At 29.9% G+C, this 21,101-nt stretch overlaps 3 protein-coding genes across 4 annotated transcripts in view; 2 read left to right on the forward strand and 1 right to left on the reverse strand.

Annotated features, from left to right (window-relative positions):
• Positions 1-5,872, forward strand: part of LOC106684568 (very long chain fatty acid elongase 7) — a gene marked incomplete at its 5' end in the record, with an annotated part of 7,370 nt that extends 1,498 nt beyond the window's left edge. The window contains 3 exon segments of the mRNA XM_014426721.3: positions 359-464; positions 1,563-1,699; positions 5,636-5,872. Coding sequence (XP_014282207.1) covers positions 359-464; positions 1,563-1,699; positions 5,636-5,806 — 414 coding nt within the window.
• Positions 5,873-7,929: 2,057 nt separating this feature from the next.
• LOC106684596 (abasic site processing protein HMCES) lies at positions 7,930-15,196 on the reverse strand. 2 transcript variants are annotated; one of them, XM_014426762.3, is made up of 7 exons: positions 15,087-15,196; positions 13,102-13,321; positions 12,773-12,964; positions 10,668-10,784; positions 9,587-9,697; positions 9,001-9,146; positions 7,930-8,920 (listed from the first exon to the last, which is right to left on the reverse strand). In XM_014426762.3, the coding sequence occupies exons 1-7, from the start codon at positions 15,104-15,106 to the stop codon at positions 8,815-8,817; spliced, it is 912 nt and encodes a 303-aa protein (XP_014282248.1). In that variant the 5' UTR covers positions 15,107-15,196; the 3' UTR covers positions 7,930-8,814. The 2 variants fall into 2 exon arrangements, with proteins under 2 accessions (XP_014282248.1, XP_066907523.1); XM_067051422.1 differs by having other exon boundaries at positions 14,701-15,181.
• A 249-nt stretch (positions 15,197-15,445) lies between these two features.
• Positions 15,446-21,101, forward strand: part of LOC106684594 (hexokinase) — a gene marked incomplete in the record, with an annotated part of 33,423 nt that continues 27,767 nt past the window's right edge. The window contains 1 exon segment of the mRNA XM_067051421.1: positions 15,446-15,728.

The following is a 21,101-nucleotide window of genomic DNA, read 5'->3' on the forward strand; positions in this document are numbered from 1 at the left end:
ATTGAATATATACACCATTTTCCTCATATATTTCTATCCTCTTACTATTGAATATATACACCATTTTCCTCATATATTTCTATCCTCTTACTATTAAATATATACACCATTTGTTACATCATTATTTTAGCTTAAAAATATTAGTGATTTGTAGTCTAGGTGCTTAACAGTATTTTTTTTTTCAATTCCATAGTACTCATGGAAAAAATATTTTGATTTTTACAACAGTTGAGCAGTAATTTATTTTTTATTTTTAGAGTAGATACCCAGATCTTTTTTCAGAAAGTAAAAAAAAATAAGTCTTTTAAAATGAAATAAAGAGCACTTACTTCTAATGAAAAATATTTCTTTGACCCAGGTATTCATGGTGCTGAGGAAAAACTTTCATCAAGTCACGTTCCTTCATGTCTACCACCATCTTGGAATGGCTTGGGGAACATGGGTTGTAGTCAAATACATACCAGGTAAATTTCCTCTAAAATGAATTAGACAATAAATACATACATTTGACCAAATACTTTATTATAATACTACTTTCAATATCAGTAAAAAACAATGTAAGTTATTCCTCATGTCTTCTCCAGAGGGGTCAATGTTTTAATAAAAAATGAAGTACCATCTTACTTTGTATAAAGAACTGGTTGAGACGGAACGATAAGGAAAGGATTCAACGTAACCAATTCAACGGACTCTTAATTGTAGTTTAGAGTTATTACAAAATAGAAATTTTTCTTTGAGATTGAATTAAGATATTCTTATAATAATAAATTAAGAATTTAGAATTCAATTTTGAAATCCACAATATTATATTTTATTTATGAATCCTGATTTTTTATCTAATTGGATAAATAATTTTTACATTATAATACAGGAGGACTCTGAAGTTAAAGGGAGTTTTGTTAAAGTCATGAGCATAAATTTTACCTCTCTTCTTACTTATTTAAAAGAAGTTATTCAAAATTTAATCAATGTTTTAGGTAAGAGTTCATGGAGAAAGGGTCATTACATGAAAATATATATATTTTTTTAAATCAAATTGAATCACAAACCAAAAACCAATACATTTTATATATTTAAAAACAACCATTACTACAAAAATCTCTTTCAGACACTTTATGATTACACTAAATCTCTACTTACCTTTACACTGAACTGGATATATCCCCTTTTTTAATGATTTCTTTAGCCATTTTTCATCTAAAAAATACTGAGTAGTAGCTAGTAGTAGCTATTGGCAAGTATAAAGGAGACAAAGTTTCATAAAAATAAAATCAGGAAACTAAGAAGTAAATATTGTGAATGATAGAACTGACCATTTTTTATTTTCTAACATACTGAACTCTGGAATAAGGAAATCTTAAACTAAAACAGTTGAGTGGTTTAAGCGAGTGAACACTGCAGAATGAAAATAAGATACAATTTTCAGTCTTAGAGGTTAAAAAGTTATTTTTGATTAGCTAAAATAGTGCTTTGTATTATTGAAGGAGTAAAACAATAACACAATATTTTACTAAGGTTACATTACTAAAGTTTTTTTATTTATAATATGATGTTTTCCCTAGGAGCACATTTATGTTTTGTGGGACTGATCAACTGTATAGTACATTCTGTAATGTACTTCTATTATCTCCTCACAGCATATGATCCTACGGTAAAGAAATCTATCTGGTGGAAGAAACACATCACTGAAATGCAAATGGTTGGTATATTATCTACCTACTACAAATCATTCTTAAATTTATTGACTACTGAAATTTTATTTTTTAAATTCTGATTTATATTAACTTTACAGATACATATCATTCTTTAAAAAATGGAATTTATTTTTAAACATACAAAATGGAATTTTTATTTTGAAATAATTCATTTGTTTTCAATTTATCATAATTTTGAACAGTGCCATTAGTAGTTTGCCATCTCTTTGGGAGAAGTGATATCTTAAAAAAGCACTTTGTGAGGAAAAAATTAAACTTCTAAACAGTTCATCCTTTTTAAGAAAAAAAAAAAATCAAACCAAACATTATGCTTCATGGCATACAACTACTCTTCTTCAATTATACCAAGCATTTGATTTGCCTACTTAATTTTAAATTATATATGTAATACATTATGTGTTTATAATTTTTATTAGATTAAATAACAAACTATGAAAAAAAAATCAAAAGAGATTTTCATAGGTTTACATTATATTGAGTTTTAATATTACCTTCAGCAAAAAAAATATAATGAAACTTTCACTTGGACATGTTCCTTAATTTTTATAATCCATCAATGCAGCCAATACTCCAAACATTTTTATAATCCATCAATGCAGCCAATACTCCAAACAAAAATTAGCCTTTAATAAATTTGAAGCTACCTGATAATTCGGATTAATTAAATACATTCTTATTATTTGATTAATATATTTCCGGCAAGACACACTCTTTCAGTTTTATTATTGAAACTTCAAACTTTCGGCTAAAATACATAAATTATAGGAAAGTGTAAATTTGAAGAGGCGCGATCAAGGAAATGCTTGATTACATAGAAGTATCTAGGGTCTTATTTCAATTAGCAAAGCGAATAGATTCCATTCATCGGGGCAGGTTGGAATGGGGATGTAGAGGGTGGAGTGGTGATTGGGCCACACCCACGGAGTTCTACATTACCTGGACCTTAATAGGGATTTCCCACATTAACGTAATTATCTGTAAAAACATTCATTAAATCGCAAATAGGAAGATAATAGAAGTTTTAGTATATGATATTTCCAATAATTTGGTTCATCAACTATGAAAATCCATTGACGCGTTCTCTAGAAATTCGTGCTTATTTTTTGTTGTGTTCGAAAAGACACATTTCAAAGTGAATATTAATGTGACCCCGAATATAGTCACTGTTTCAAAAAGTAGCTACTGCATAAAAAATTAATAAACTAAATTTCATTAACTTGGTCAATTTTCAATTAATGTTTTCCAAGAACAGTTAATAAAAAATGATTTTTTTTTTTATCATAATTTTTCTTTTGACATTGAAATAGAAAGTTTGATACAAATAAATAAACATTTGTTTCTAATATTATAGTGAAAGTTGCTTACGTTTAAAAAAAAAAGTCAGAGGGTACTACAAAGTCCAATAAAAGATCTAGTTAGTAATGTATTTTTGTGAGGTAACTCTATGGCCATCTCTAAACAAATATAAAAACAAAACCTGCTACGGTGCGCACCATCATACATACAACTTTCACTTACCGCCCCACGTATCCCTGTCCAGCTTTTGTGCATATTGATGGGCTCGTGATGAAGTTATCGCTATTTATGTGATTGATTAAATAAAATGTAAAATCCATAGACCAATGAAGGCGAAAAGTATAAACAATTATTTTTTTACTTTTCTGTAGTAGCAAAATATTGTATTTTATGATTTCTGGAAGTGGGAATAACAAATATAAATTTTGTTCCTGCCAAGAATACTACAGTTCAACAAAAGATAACTAAGCTATGTTGCAAACGGGAAAGATGGGGCAGTCTCGTATTTTCCAGTTAGATTCGGATAATTCTAGTTTTCCTTTTTTTCTCTTTTATTTATTTATATAATTGTTCAATATTTTGTATTTGTCTAATGTTTATAATTGCTAATAATGAGAAATGTTTATATTTTTCAAATAAACAAAAGTAAAGGTACTTTAGAGGAACATTTTTTATTTAAGCCCTGTCAGACTATTTCAATAATGATGAGACCTGGCAGATATTATGGATCATTTAATTCTACAATGTATTTAGTCAAAATCGTTTGCGCAGTTTTCGATGAATATACGATAAACGTGAACTAAACAGTAGACACACACATGCACACGCACGCAAGCACGTACACACATACAAGCATGAAGGCTCATTCCCGAAACCTTGCAAGAGACAGCGCCTTGTATGTATTCCGGTATGTTATGTATCCGGTTGTATGTATTCCAAAGGGTAAAGAAAGAATGGAAAACCCGTCAAACGATAGTCCTATTTGTTTGCTTGATTTTATGTGTAAGATATTTGAGAAGGATCTTTTCCTTAGGTGTCACTGTTTCTACCGCACATAATCCTGCATACAAAGAAAACAATCTTCACGATTACTTTGTTTCTCAGATTCCTCTAAACAAATGTTTCCCCTGTTGTGCAACTCATACTCCCAGTGGTACGGAAATATTTAATGGAGGTACGCGCTAAAACAAGATTTTACTTGGTACTTAGTATCAAGTAGTTTCCTGTTAAGTGTCCTAATAGAAAAATAAATTTTTGTGGTGGTCCATTCAGAGGATTAAGTCCATCATTGAGAGGCGAAAAATCAGCTATCCCTGTCCGTTGTCAAAGTGTCTACATTCCTCTATTACCACGTTGGGGCATTTAATTGTCTATAGACCATTGTTGGATATACCTTTCTACATTCCTCTATTACCACGTCGACCTTTAAGAATTGTCTATAGACCATTGTTGGATATACCTTTCTACATTCCTCTATTACCACCTCGACCTTTAAGAATTGTCTATAGACCATTGTTGGATATACCTTTCTACATTCGTCTATTACCACCTCGACCTTTAAGAATTGTCTATAGACCATTGTTGGATATACCTTTCTACATTCCTCTATTACCACCTCGACCTTTAAGAATTGTCTATAGACCATTGTTGGATATACCTTTCTACATTCCTCTATTACCACGTCGACATTTAAGAATTGTCTATAGACTATTGTTGGATATACCTTTCTACATTCCTCTATTACCACCTCGATCTTTAAGAATTGTCTATAGACCATTGTTGGATATACCTTTCTCACTAGGAGAGGCTTTATGATAAATGTACTTATTTTTATTATTTTTTTTTTTTAAAAGGAATACCTAGTATTAAGAAATCCATGGAAGTGCGTACAGTTAGGGAAACTCTGCTTTAGGCACTATCTAAATGTGGTAAATTTCCCCTGCAGGTTGCCACTTGGGTACTAATGAGCCACCTTTTTTTTTTTATCAGGTGATTCAATTGATCCTTACAAAGCTTTCTAGTCGTTTGAAAGAGTCTGCTTTCCAATGAATTGGAACTGGCTGAATTAATTGGAGTGACCTAGCTATCTTGAATCAGTTTCTGTGATCATTTAGGGAACTTATTGTGGAAATAAGGGAAGAGTTTTATTAACAAAGACAAAGAGTATTTATATGTTTTCCTTAATAGACTCCAGGACCCACTGACTACCCTCAGAACAAAAACTTTTTGTTAGAGAGCAGTGTCGCCATCTACTGTTTTATTTACAAACCAAATAATAAGACCTATTTTCTACAACAAAACTGAGTAGCACAGCTTCAAAACATTCTTCAGTTTTTCATTACCAATTTTGGTAAAAGAAAAAACTCCTTCTCTCCGGTTATATGTCATTCCAAAACCTAATGATTTTACTTAGCAAATCTTCATGGACATGTACAATATCATTTAACAGAGTAAAACGTCCATCAAAACATCTCATATTTTTCGATAAGTGGAGATTGTTTAAAGCATAAGCTACTCAAGTACTCCTAACATATTTCATCATGATTCCATTGGGGTGAACTCACATCACCTCTACTACATATAAATCTCTAATCTTATATATTATTAATAAATTTTCTTTGCAGATTCAATTTCTTTTGATCTTTCTCCATCACTTAAGTGCATTAATCAATCCAACTTGTGACTATCCTAAAGTTGCACTCATTATATTTTTATCACAGAACTTTCTGATGTTTTATTTGTTTTCCAAGTTTTATTACGAACACTATATCAAGCCAAGGAATAAAGTTCATTAAATTTATAATAGTATTATTTATTTACTAATGGATAATGATATGATTTCAAATAAATATTAACAACAGTATGGTTTTTTTCTTTCCCACATTTATAATTGAAGACAATTTTAATAACTTTAACAAAATAAGAAGAAGCAGAAATTCTTCTCATGAGTAATTAAGATTGAAGATGCCAAAGGAAAAGTCTCTTTATAATGATTGGAACTGGACATAGTATTAAAAGCAAAGAGCAACTAGAATAAGGAATTATTGAAATCAGTAAATAAAAATATTGTGGAGGCAAAATTATTATTATTAGATCAACGTCTTCAGCGGCACTAGTCGACGTTTGAAATGGGTTTGCCACTTTCAAAATTATTATCAACATTTTTATTTCCCTAGTATATTTCTTTTAAATCTATTTTTATTTATAATTCATTTAATGTTTCATTATTTTACATTTGTTTTAGTGGCAAACCCAATTGAAACCTCTTGCCATATGATCAATTAATGATAATTAACAATGACAAACTAGATGTTTTTTTTTCGTTGTAAAAACAAAACTGAATATTTCTGTTAATAATAATTATGAATGTTTTGTTATATATGTCAAGTGTAAATATTGTTGTATTGACAAATAAAGAACGTAACTAAAGAGTCATCTTTATCATTACAACAGGAACACACAGTAAAATATAAAGAAAGAAAGTTGAGATCAACTTTCTGAGCAAGTAGTCAGTGTTAAGCAAAAAGGATGAATCCAACAGATTTAACAGACCATGTTTTGTACTATATCTCGCCTGTAAATTGATTTTTAATGAAAACCTACAATGAGAAGGGGATGGTGCCAGTGGTGGGCAAGAAAGACAATTAAGAAATAGTTTCCACCGGAAATGTTTTGACCCACATTGCAGGTTTTCATCAGGGTTAAAATAAAGAGCAACAATATAGTAGATAAAATATTGGATAAACAGCAGCAATATAGTAGATATAACATTGGATAAAGAGCAACAATATAGTAGATAGAATATTGGATAAAGAGCAACAATGTAATAGATACATTAGGGGTATTCATGATGTTTTGTTAAATGTTATAACTATGGGATTGTGAGCAGCCCTATTTGAAGTCATGTTAAACGTTAAATGCATAAGAACCTCTAGCGGATTTTCTCAGCAACTTGTTGTATAAGCCTTTATGTTTATAACCTTCCTTCCAGACCCTCATGTTATTGTTTACTTCAGTTTTGATTTAAGTAATTAATTAAAACATGCCTAGAGTGAGTGAAAAGTGGAATTTGTGTGAAAGTTTAGCTTATGAGTGTCTTATTGATCTTCAAACTTGAAGGAGAGAATGAAGATGAACTAATTGACAACTGTATTGAAAGTCACAACAACTAATATGGCGGCGATCTCAACTGGTCTATTGTGTGACGTCATTCTCGATTTAACTGACCAAGTAACAGACTCTCAGCCATGTTAAATGTTATTTCGTTTTACCACGGCAAAAGAAGGCAATTTTTTTCGATTTAACACGAGTTTTTCCATTTAACACGCTTTAACATAGATCATGAATACCCCTAATATTGGATAAAGAGCAACAATGTAGTAGATACAATATTGGATAAAGAGCAACAATGTAATAGATACAATATTGGATAAAGAGCAACAATGTAGTAGATACAATATTGGATAAAAAATATATTGTATTCATTATTATGTTCCTTAGAATTCTTGATTTTTTTATAATTTTGGTTTGTTTAAATTAATGTCCTCTTTTATTTAGATATCACTTCTATAGTTACTTTGCACTACCACCTCTATAGCTATTTATTTTAGCTTTTATATCTTTATGAAGATCTGCAGTGAGAATTTTATGTTTTCGAGAACCTGGTACATTGTATTCCAAATAATTAAACTAATTAGTATCAATGACTATTCCAGCTAAAAGGCAAAATATTCAGTTTGTTGAATTAAATCTTTTTATACAACAAATATTATATATAACCAAAGGCTATCAAGTAAATTCTTTATAAATCTAACTAAATTAGATTAAAAAAAAAAAAACACTAACGGCTTAAAAATCATAAGGAGCCCTAAACAAGAAAATAAAAGGAATCAGGTTAGAATTAATGGTGCTCTCTAAGTATATTTAAACGAGGAACTGCCAATAACTATATTTTTTTATTTCAAAAGAGTTTTAGTTACAAATTAATTTTTACACTCATAAAATAAAAATTTTTAATTTCAATTACGTTTTAATTTTTATTTAATAAACCATAGAAAAAAAAATTCTAAAGTCTTTTCTTTAAGTACTAAGCTACCAAGATTCAAAAATGAATATATTTGTATGTTTCAGCTCACATACCATCTTCAGAAAATACTATTAAATGATGCATTATATTTGTCTTAAAAAATAATTATAATAGTTGAGGTTTGGTTGAATAAACTCTACTCTATAATATAATGTTCCACTTGTTATAGCTTTCCCTTAGGATGATATGAGAGTTTAAACGTTATATTTTTGTAAATATATTAATTCTGGATAATATAAAGTCTGAGGATTATTCTGCCAAATGATGCAAAAGGGCTAATGATTAGTGACACTTGACATGAACACAGACATGTTGGATGTACAACAAACTTCCCCTATGTAAATATAAAATAATATCAGAGGGTACAGCAGTGATTAATTAACCTTTGGCAAAATGTAAATCAATATTTTTTAAATGACAAAATACAAAAAATATAATATCATAGTATCGACAGAACTTGAAAACAGAAAACTTAATTGTTTATAATAGTAATGTTGAAGAAAACATATTATTCAAGCTGCAATCACAGATGATTTAAGATTACTTTAAAAATAAAATAAAATTAATAAACATTACTTTCAGCTTTGTACTGTGTAATACTAATATATAAACAAAACTCAGGTAAAAACTTCACAGCCATAATTAATAGAATTATTTGAATATAAATTTGAAAAAAACCAGTAAATCATTTAATAAATAACAAGAATTAAATTATGGTCAGTTGTGCTTTGTTTTTTTTGGAGGATTTCCTCGATTTTCATCTTCATATTTTATAGGTTTTTTGAAGAAACAAGTAAGTGACATTTGTTTCCCACCCTGTTTCCTGAAAAATAAATAATAATAATAATCCTATCATATTTAATTTATGCTTAAGCTAAATAAGGATAAAGTAAAATAAGTTACTTCGTATCTACAGGTTTGTTACAAGAAGGTAATTTATTTTTTGAGCTATTGACATCGATTGAGACCTCATGCCACTTTACAGATTCTGAAGCTTCCAAGATATTTATTGCTTCCTTCATATCAACATCTTCAGCATTCAACCAATCCTAAAAAAAAAGCTCATTTTTTCATCTTTGTAAGCAAAACCCATCAATAACAGAATCATTCATGATAATATAATAAAATATATACGGCATGTCCCCTTCCCTAATACAGTTTTCCTTATCACTCATTGGGCTCAGAGCCCAATACAACAATTTTTTACAAAATCTTCACTAATATTAGTCCGATAGATATTTAATTTTTATTTGTATTATCTAACATCCTTTACAAAAAAATCTGGAATATTTCAGGAAATATATAGATTCTGAACAATTACAAAAATTAATATACCAGCAAAAAAAAGTTTCTAAGGTTGATCCATAATTGGCAAACTAACAATAAATAGATGTGTGTCAATTAAGAGAATATATGTATGCATTGTATATTTATATATGTGTGTTTGCATAGAGTATATTCAAAGCAAGGAATCAATAAAAAAACACACCTTGATTTGCTGAGGAGTCGAAAGAATAGCTGGCATCCTGTGATGAATATGAGAAACAGCAGAAGAAGAACTCATAGTAATTATTGTACTACTTAAAATAGATACACTATCCTAAAAATAAAATATAATATTAGAACAATAACAGTAGGGAAAGAAACAAAATAGTAATATTATATTATCAATATAACAGTAGGACAAGAAACAAACTAATAATATTATGTTATCAATATAACAGTATGACAAGAAACATGCTAATAATATTATATTAGCACTATAACAGTAACAAATATTTAAAATTACATTTGTCATGTGTAATATTATTCAAATATAATATGTAATACAAAGTCTAAGAAGAATGAAGATCGATATGAATTTAATTAATTAAATAAAAATTCTTTGTTAAAAAGGAGTCATTCAGCATCAAAACCAATTTCATAGCTGGAAAAAAAAGAATGACAAAATATCGATTTTTGGACGAATATAAAGGAGGATCTGAGCTTAAATAGCAGTGCCTTCAATTTTGATCTTAAAGTGTCCATAAGCTTGTGGATTTTTAAATCAAGTGAAAACACTATGGCTCTAATGGCTGAAGGAGAATCTTTGCTTATATTAAATTTTTGTTGCCATCTCAAGCTTTTCATCTATTGCCTTAAAAATAATACAGTAGAATCTTTAAACTTTAAAAGTATACATAACACATTTTTAAATAACTCAAAACAAACAAATACAAAAAAAAAAGTTCTGTTGTTCTAATTATTAAACAAATATTAATTTACTAATAATATAATAACTAAAAATTTTAGGTTACTTTATTAACTTAAGTTATTTTTTACTATTTAATTTTGTTATGTTTAAAACATATTTCAGATGGAAAGAGAATACTCTTAATTTAGGAAACTCATTGGTTCTATTGGACTAAATATAAAATATAAGTCAAAAACCAAGGAATATAAAATCAATTGAAATAAAAGATCATTAAAAAATGTAAATAGATATTGTAAAAAAAAAAAAATTAACTATTTTCTTTATATACTAATAATAAATAATGTCCATTTGATTCAGGTAGCCAAAATAATTTTACTTTTTTTGATTCATAAGAAGAAAATAAACCAGCCAGATATGTGAGCGATGGTCCAACCCAACCTTGAGATTTCGACCATTTACCATTATTCCAATGAGATTCATTCTCTGCTTTCAACTGAAAATTTAAAAACTGTATAAATAAACTTCTAAAATAATTTATAATTAAAAGAAACTAATAATAATTAAAATATACAAAGTTCTAAAATACCGTAAAATAACTCAACAGCCTACAATTTAACAACACAGGTATTACCAGGGCAGAAAACACAATATCATATGAACACAAACAAAATGTAGCACATCTCACATCAACAGTATATTGTCTTTTTATACTGTTGACTGGAGATGGTACATCTTTCCTACTCTCCAGGATATCTGGACATATTCAGAAAGAAAATTTTGTGCCAGTATGTGTTTTTAAGCACCTTCCAATTTTTCTTAAGTCAATTTTAAATAATTAAAGGGTTAATCATTAATTTCCATTTCATATGCTTCAAAATGGACAGGGGCTATATAGTGCCTACAATATTTAATTATAAATTTTCTGTAGACATGAGTCGTTGAGAAACCAAGCGATTCAAGTTTGATACTATGACAATTTTGCTTGAAGAGTAGATTTGGTTCAGACACAGTCAGATATCAAAATAAAAATCTTATACACACTCTTTTTACAGGATAATCGCTAAATGCAATTATCCAAAAAAAGAGAATTAATTAATTTATATTGAGTCCTGCAAAACTATTATTATAATTGGATTCTTTTCCAAAGGCCTTTTGTGTGTTTACCAGTTACCAATTAAACACCTTTATATTTATATATCTTTATTGTTATAATTGAAAATATATATCATAAGGGGTGATATTGGGTAATATAACAGTATATAATCTATATCGAGGAACAAAACATTTATTAAAATTGCCATAAAATGATTAAATGATTGAAATGATCCAGATAATTGGTTTGCCATAAAATATTGTTTACATTATGAATTGTTACCTAATGTATCTGATTTGGATGATTCATGTCGTGGGGTGTAGTAACGAGGGTGTTGTCGTAGCCGTGTGTGTTGTAGCCATGTATGTTGTAGTTGTGTGTGTTGTCGTAGCCGTAGAGTTCCATTTCTGAAAAGCCCTCAAGCTACCCTCGCTCAGTCTTCTTACATCTGTGTTCGTCTCTTTCTCTGTTTGTCTTCCCTGATCGCTGTACTTCTGACCCCACTTGTTCAGAAAAGGGGCGTCGCCAATCCTATTTCTCATATTACATATGTTACAAGTTATAAGTTACAATGCCCACTAGGTGAGTGTCTCTCCTAGGCTCTGAGAGGGCTGGGAACCCACTGCCGATCACACGGTCTTTTGGCATGTGCTACCCATTAACCAGTTGGAAGGAACTCTAGTTCCCAAAGGTGTCAAAAGCTCTAGTACACAAGACCAGAGTGGTCCCCTTTGTTTGTTGAGAAGTATCACTTCCTGGAAGACAGGTATCGGTGCAGATATGGCAAAATTATTTAACAACATTTATCATATTGTTGTTGTCGGAAGGTTAAAATCTCCATATATATAGCAGCTCTAGAGTATCTCTAATAGTGATTACAGAAACTTAAAGGTGGATTTTATTAATTAGATATGGTCAAATCAATCTTTTGTAATTAACATGATTTACTTAGGTCGAAAGATAACTGGTTGACCATCCACATAATAAAGGACAAGATGATCTGAGTGGCAGTTCAATATGGATCTAAAAGTAGTAAAAAAAATTATATTTAATGATAGCCAATGTTCCAAACCGTATTTCTGGTCTTCACTTCAACAATTGATAAATATTTTTTTATTATTTTGGGATCCTTTTAGACAGCTAAATGGACCATTTTATCCTTTATTTTATTGCTCTGCTGTAGTTTTTTTAACCAGTCAATTTTTACCCAGTAGCTAAATAATTGAAAATTTTTTAACATTATTACAGTGACAGACAACAAGGAAAAAGAAAATTTGTATGATTTGGAAAGGTTTTAAGTAAAGAGGAGACATTTAAAAAGCATAAATTAATAAATTAAAATGTAGCAAATCATAATGTAAATAAGAAAATGAGTAAATAAAAAGTACCCCATGAGATTGAGTTGTGTAAATAAAACATGGTTGCTTGTGTTTTCCAACAGTAGTTTTCCATTCATAATAACCTTCACATAATATGACACACCTTTTACCAGTTGCTAAAGGGGCACTATAAAGTCGAGACTCTTTAACAGTTTCGATTCGGCAGTTATGAGTAGTGTAAGAACTACTTTTGTAGTCACCCTAATGTTGAAAAAGAAAATTTATAGTTATAAAGAATGTTTTTTAAACAATAAATAAGTACAGATATTAATTAGATAAGCAGAAATTTGTAAATAACTAATTTAAGTTAACTATGAGTAAAATATCTGAAAACTTACCATAGTCCAAGGCGGAATCATTCCCCAAACCATAGGCTTGATCACAGGGCATTTCACAACAGCATCCCATACCAAAACAGGCACTGATTCGCTAGGAGAAAGATTGGTTGAAGGAAGGAATTTCAATGTATCTGAGTAAATAAAATTTGGTTTCTTGTACTCATCATTAATTTCATCGTAATAGCTAGATGCTTCTTCATATTTAGGAGCACATAAAGCGCTAAAATATTAGAAAAATGGTTTCACTTACTGCTCTAGAATACATCAGTACCAAATCGTATAAATAACATTGAAATTAGCATTGATGGTATTTAATCTAGTGTAAAATTAGAACAATATACAAATTATCACTGAATAAACATATTTATAATACATAAAGTTACTTAGTAATACACAACTGATAACAGCCTAATGTTTCGAACATGATTTCTGAATTAATAATATATAAATCAAAAATATTTGAGGCACTGAGTTAAATACTAAGGTAACCAACAAAATGAAAATTTTTATAACATTGAAATGCTTATTAATCACAATGTTTTACCTTCAACCAGTTGTTACGATAATTTACTGCCAACTTTGTTCATAAAAAAAAAATTTTTTTTTTAATTCTTTAAAAATTGGCGAGATCATATTTAAAAATTAAGATATGTCAAAAACTACATTTCACAAATACTGTCAGACACCATGTTTCACAAGTGAGTATTTGTGAATGAAATATGATTTAATTTAACTATGATAATCTATACTGAACACAAGTGAAAATGAAATCCCAAAAAATTAAAACATAGGAATGTATCTTCTCTCCAGACAAAATTTGAGTGAAATATGATTTAGTTTAACTAAGATATTCTATACTGAACAAAAGTGAAAATGAAATCCCAAAAAATTTATCTAAAACAAAGGAATGTATCTTCTATCCAGATAAAACATGATCTTGAAAATTCAGACTACAGAACCGCTTTTCTGCTTAAGTATGTATTTTATTTTTCATTTTGTGGTGGATCTATCCCTAAGAAGTGATTACATTGTAACAAGTAGAGTAACTTTAGGAGTCACCAGCAGGACTATGGTAGAGAAAGTAATCTCAGTTGAAACTACTACCTTTGAGATACCTTGAGAACATTATTTTTTTTATACTGTGCTACTATCATAAAAATAAAGTGATCTGTCTTCTATAAAAAACATTTCAACAATGACAGAGTAGCTAAAATAACACTTAAAAAACAATATAACTAACTTGAGTTTTCAATTAAATATCTAGCTTTCTGTCCATTTTAACTTATTTTGATGTTTGTTTTAAGTTGGCCATTTTAATTAACAGAAAAAAATAAGAACTCAATTACACACTTACTCAATAACCTTCAGTTTCATGTATTAAAGAAAACAAAACCTGGTCTAAGGATCTTTTGACAGTATTTAAAAGACTATCACAACATATAATCACAGAAACATGTTGACAGTAACGCTATCGATCATGTAGCATCTCAAACAAGATTCCAATTCACACAAAACATTTAAATATACACAATATGTAATGAATTCTAAATGTATGCAGGATTATTTTCCAGATTTGTCAAACTTAGGCAGTAGTTTTACCTTTGAATAGCATTTTGATTAACTTCAATATCTGAACGTCATGTTTTTCTCAGCGCATCCAGTAAATTGAAACACTAAATTGACTCGTTATAAGTTCCATTTAAATTAATTTAACATTTATAAGACAAAATTATGTATTTAAAAATTGACATTGATGTTTTCTTAACTCTATTTAATAATGTCCGAATTACAACTAGCACAGTGAAACATATATTTTGCCCAATATTTTGGCTTTAAGAAAATATGACAACTTTAGATAAATATAACATTTAAAAACAATTTATGGGAGGTTGACGAATAAATCGTGCATTTCTAGTATAGTCTATATATCAAAGACATGATATCGCATTGACATAATGTTCCATAAAATAAAACTCAATCTTTACCAACAAACTCTTCCACACATTTCTATAGTAATAATAAAAACTTGTAAAAATCAGAATGACAATGAAAACAAACTTGAATTAGACAGAGATAGAATCTATTACGATTCTCTATACCTATCGATTTATAAAAAGTTCTAATCGAACAAAAGAAAAGAAATTTTATCGGAAGATACATATCACTGGAACTGCCAAAAATATCTTTTTAATAAGGAAATGATTTATTAAAAAACACAACACAGAAAAGTATATTGCAACAGTTACTTAATGATTTAATACTTCAATAATCGATTCTATCATCGAATTTGTATAGTATATCATCAACTTGATTATTGTAGTTCGATTATTTCATTGATGTAAACAATATGTTGATATTAACGTTATTTTAATAAAATGTAACATTTAATCCATCTCAGTAAGCATTGGTCGACAACCCGTTTTGTTTATCGCAGGACACAATTTAGTGATAAGATTAAGCCTTAGAGAAGGGTAATGAGTAGAGAAATAGGTTGAGCATTTCTGTTCTGAGCCCTGGAAGACTGTCGTGTAAGATTGCTAATGGCTACCCGATATGACTGGCGCTCGAGAAAGATAACCTCCTAGCTCCTTGCCTCTTGACAGCAATCAGTCTTAGACCGTCCTATTGTAAGTATACACTATCTTACTAAATATAAACATCTTTGATAATCAACCGACATTACTTTCAGCTCAGCTCTATACTAAGTGTTGTTGATTAACCGGCTAGATTGATAAGAAAATTACTACATTTCTAAATCAATCTATTATTGCGTCTTTATTTTACTTAAACATAATCCTAGGTGTTGGAGTATTTGAAAACTACTTATTAATTCATCTGGTGAGTCGCCTTATTAATAAATCATAATTATTTGAAAAAGTATCAATATTACAGATACCTTTAAATAATGTATTCAGGGTACTGTAATTTATTAAAAACATTGTTTAATTATTTTTTTAAGTTTTATTTGAGAAGTTATGACTACCGTTACTTCCTTCCCCCACTTCATATTCATTGCTTCAGGATTATTTTTTTTTCCGCATTTACTCCGATTGAAATGGCATCTCGACTTATCACCGGATTCTCACCCCTTTCTGTAACTGATTTAGCCAGGTGTATTTCTTATTATATTTAATAAAAATACTAGTCCACATCTACTTATACTAAGAGTTAACTATTATTCTGCACTCATGTTTTCGATAAAAAAATATATTTAAAGGTTTATTGTACCTAAATATACCTGATTATGATAATAAATAACAATACTCCGCATTAAGTTTTACAATTAATGAAAATCCGAAAACCGTACAACATTATAAGGACCAAATTCGTAAATTTATCGTGCAAAAACATTATTCGTACTGTAACTGACATTTTGTGTAATGATAAAGTTTTACTTTCTATAAGTTAATATATAATTTTCACATGATGTGTAATCCCATAATTTAGTAAAGCCTTCCAACACAAACAGCTGAATGTCATGGGCGGCTATGCAATATCCCTTACTCTGATATATCTTTATTCTTTGTAGCCAACTTTATGGAACTGATTTTTCAAATTTTTGTGAAAACGGTCGGCTTCTATTTCTGTGGCGGTCCCACGAAATGGATACTGGACCCCCTATCATGGTTAGAATAGAGGGGTACCCAGTAGATAACTTCTGCCCTCTCCCTGTATGTCATAAATGGCAAGGAAGGGGTCATAAAAAATCACAGGTGATTAGCGCACTTTGACCGGGCATTTTGTGTCCCTATTTGCACGGTCCAGTGAGATAATTCCAAAATTCTACCGGGACATCATTACTAAAAAAATGGACCATTTCTTCTTTGTCGATAGTACTTGATTTTGCTCATTTGTGACTCGTATTATTGGATTTTTTCAATACTGAACATTTAGCTAAACACTATGAGCCTCTATCAATAGGCTACTGGGGTAGACCCCCACACCTTCCACTCCACCATTTTTGTAAATTGCAAATCGTCATGTTCCTTAAAATCAATGTACTCAGAAAAAAAAGTGGTGGTGATAAACTAAAATGGCTTCCAAACATGGTGGATCCAGAAGTTGGTCTGGTTACTCCTTCGGTTACCGTCGCTCACTTACGAAAGGACATCTGGTATATTTGTATAGAGGATGCAGTTCGATAAATTTGTTGTTTTCCGTTTAATGGTCATGGCCTATTTTTAGGTCTACTGCCAGAGACTATCTAGAGCCATTTGCATCCGGTTCGTCGCCGGGAGTATAGAAGTTGATCAGCTCCTGAATGCGGTGTCATTTGCGAAAAGGGACGCTTGGTATGTCTTTAATAATGTCCTTTATAAATATTAGGAACAGTACGGGGAAAAGCACTCCTACCTGCAGCTTGCCGCTTTCGGATCTCCTTGTCGGGCTACTTGTATTGACTCCTGCTTCCGATTTTTGTGATTATAATTGATCCACATGAGGGCTTTTCTGATGAAACCCAGTTTGGCAGCTTTTAGGATTAACCCTTCTTTTAATATCTTATCGAATGCCTTTTCTAGGTTACCCCAGGAAAAAATGATGTGCTTCTGTTTTTGGAAACCGTCCTATATTTCTTGATTTAGGCAACTTGATCTTCAGTCGAGCGCAAGCCTATCTTTTTGGTAACTATGACGTCATTTTTTTCAGTTAGTCAGATGAACCTTTGTCTATACAGCAGCTTCTCTATGCAAAAGTCATGAAGGGTGAAGAGACGCTGTTTTGTTATTCATGTCAAGTTCTCATTTTATTAATTAGTTGCTAGATAAACAAATGTTTTTCTTATTTAAAACCTTATGGAGAGTTTTTGTTATTTACAATAATTGTGAATTATTTAAGGGCAGATATTTTCATGAGCTTAGTTTGTACAATTGGCAGGGAATGATATGAAATTACTTGTTGTTACTTAACGACTTTTAGAAGCTACTGGTCTCAAAAACCAATTCTGCTGAGTCAGCTTAACCTTTTCTTCTTTATATTACATATTTGATTTCTGCACTTAATCTCTTCTAGCTCTGTCTGTTCACTCTCTATAAAAAGTTTTCTTACAAGAGAAAAACTGAAGTAGGGCTCCTTTATGCAGGGCATTCTATGTATGCCTTTCCCATGTACAATATTATTATCATGCTTCATTGACCTTACTCCTCCTAAGTATGCCCTTCCCATGTACAATATTATCATGTTTCATTGACCTTACTCCTCCTAAGTATGCCCTTCCCATGTACAATATTATTATCATGCTTCATTGACCTTACTCCTCCTAAGTATGCCCTTCCCATGTACAATATTATTATCATGTTTCATTGACCTTACTCCTCCTAAGTATGCCCTTCCCTTGTACAATATTATTATCATGCTTCATTGACCTTACTCCTCCTAAGTATGCCCTTCCCATGTACAATATTATCATGTTTCATTGACCTTACTCCTCCTCCTAAGTATGCCCTTCCCATGTACAATATTATTATCATGTTTCATTGACCTTACTCCTAAGTATGCCCGTCCCTTGTACAATATTATCATGCTTCATTGACCTTACTCCTCCTAAGTATGCCCTTCCCATGTACAATATTATTATCATGTTTCATTGACCTTACTCCTCCTCCTAACTTTTTCTAAATGCCGGCACCTGATCATACTTAACAAATGAATTACCAATGAAGCTTATTGGATCAGGCAGACAATAATGTGCTCCAAAATTCGCGTGCTCTAATATTTCAGATTTATCTTGACTTGTGGGACGGACCAGAAATAGCTTAATAGAATAGCAATAACGCTATTTCGACTATGATGAGGTCTAAGAGTAATATTTTACTAGAATTTTCGCAGTTTGAATTAGAATCTCAAATGTTCTAACTTTTCGAATTTTCAAATCAGGGAGGGGAAGGAAATGAGGGGACCCCTCTTACAGATGCTTAAAGAGAAACCAAGAACTCTGAATCAACTTTTACCTATCCCGTGGGACCGGCTTATTTTTCCTATCCCCTGGGACAAGCTTATTTTTTCTATTCCGTGGGACAGGCTCATACAGGCCCCTGTCGACAATGGAACCTAACTACTAGATACTCTATTTATATTTTTAATTTTATGTAGCAACTTTTATTATTAGAACTTTTATGAAGCGTTTTGCTTTGTTAGAAAAAGATCATTTCAATTGACAAATATTTTTCACAAATATCTTACCCTAGAAAAGAAAATCAGGAAAATGTAATATTATGACGGCAAAATTATTATAAGCTACGATTGCTCTAAATACATAACTTGGTGAAGCTACGATTGATCTAAATACATAACTTGGTGAAGCTACGATTGCTCTAAATACATAACTTGGTGAAGCTACGATTGATCTAAATACATAGCTTGGTGAAGCTACGATTGCTCTAAATACATAACTTGGTGAAGCTACGATTGGTCTAAATACATAGCTTGGTGAAGCTACGATTGCTCTAAATACATAACTCGGTGAAGCTACGATTGATCTAAATACATAGCTTGGTGAAGCTACGATTGCTCTAAATTCATAATTCAATTCGATATTTGATATTCTTATCAATATCGATATCTTGTTTAAATAGACCTGAAAATTTTAAAATGAAATATCGATATTTGGATTCGATAATTAATATCCTTTATTATTCTATCGAAATATCGATATTTTGTCTAAAAAGACTGTGAATATTCTTTGTCAAATTTAAAAATCAAACATCGATATTTGTTATATTCCGATATTTTTTCATCGAAATATCGATATTTTGTAAAAGAAACAAGGAATTTTATTCGAAATTTTAAAATAAAAATTAGATATTTTGTTTTAATAATTTAATATTAATTTCGATATTAAAAGTGGTTGTTAATGTCGATATGGAAGATTAGCAACAAAATTCCGATATTATCCACTTTTAATATCGAAATAAATATTAAATTATTAAAACAGAATATATAATTTTTATTTTGAAATTTTCAATAAAATTCATTGTTTCTTTTACAAGAATGTCTTTGTTTCTTTTTCTTCAATATCGATATTAATAAGAATGTCAAATATCGTTATGGATATTAAACTACCGAAACAAAATATCGATACTTGAAGGAGTTTGTGGGGGGTGCGGTCAGCAAAGAACAATATAAATAAACAAAACCATATTTATTTATTTTATGCCGACGTTTCGACCTGAGTTTCAGGTCTTCATCAGGGGTTGTGTCGCAGAGGAGGGAAAGATTAGTACTAATCTTTCACAATGTCTAATATCGAAATGAATATTAAATTATTGAAACAATATATGGAAATTTCGTTTTGAAATATTATATAAAATATTTTAAATTTTATATCACAAAATATCGATATTTCGACAAAATAATATCTGAATATTGTTGCTAATCTTCAATATCGATATTAATATGAATGCAAAATGTCGAATCGAATATAATTAATGTAAATCATTTTGAAATAAATATTGAAAGGATGCCAAATATCGAAATTGATGTTAAATATCAAAATGGACATTAAACTAAAAATCAAATGTTGATATTTCTTTTTAAACATTCCCAGTCTTTTTAAACAAAATCTCGATAAAATAATATCGGAATATTGTTCCTTATCTTCCATATTGATATTAATAACAATGTCAAATATTGAAATCGATATTAAATTTCTGAAACCAAATATCGATATTTCTAAAATACTGGGAATGTTTACAGTCTTTTTAAACAAAATATCGATATTTACATAAAATAATATCAGAATATTCTTCATGATTTTCGATATCGATGTTAATAAGAATGTCAAATATTGAATTGGATATGAAATTATCAAAATAAAATATCGAAACACCATTTTATGCTTTTCATAAAATTTACTGGATATTAAATATCGAAGTGGAATGTATAGAAATCAGATATTGATATTTCATTTTAAAATTTCCTACTCTTTTTAAACTAAATATCTATTTGTCGGTTACATAATATCGTAATATCTTCGCTAATCTTTGATATGAGATATTGATAAG

The sequence above is a fragment of the Halyomorpha halys genome, unplaced genomic scaffold, assembly GCF_000696795.3.
Source record: "Halyomorpha halys isolate HHAL.00 unplaced genomic scaffold, Hhal_1.1 Scaffold594.1, whole genome shotgun sequence".
NCBI classification, from domain to species: Eukaryota; Metazoa; Arthropoda; class Insecta; order Hemiptera; family Pentatomidae; genus Halyomorpha; species Halyomorpha halys.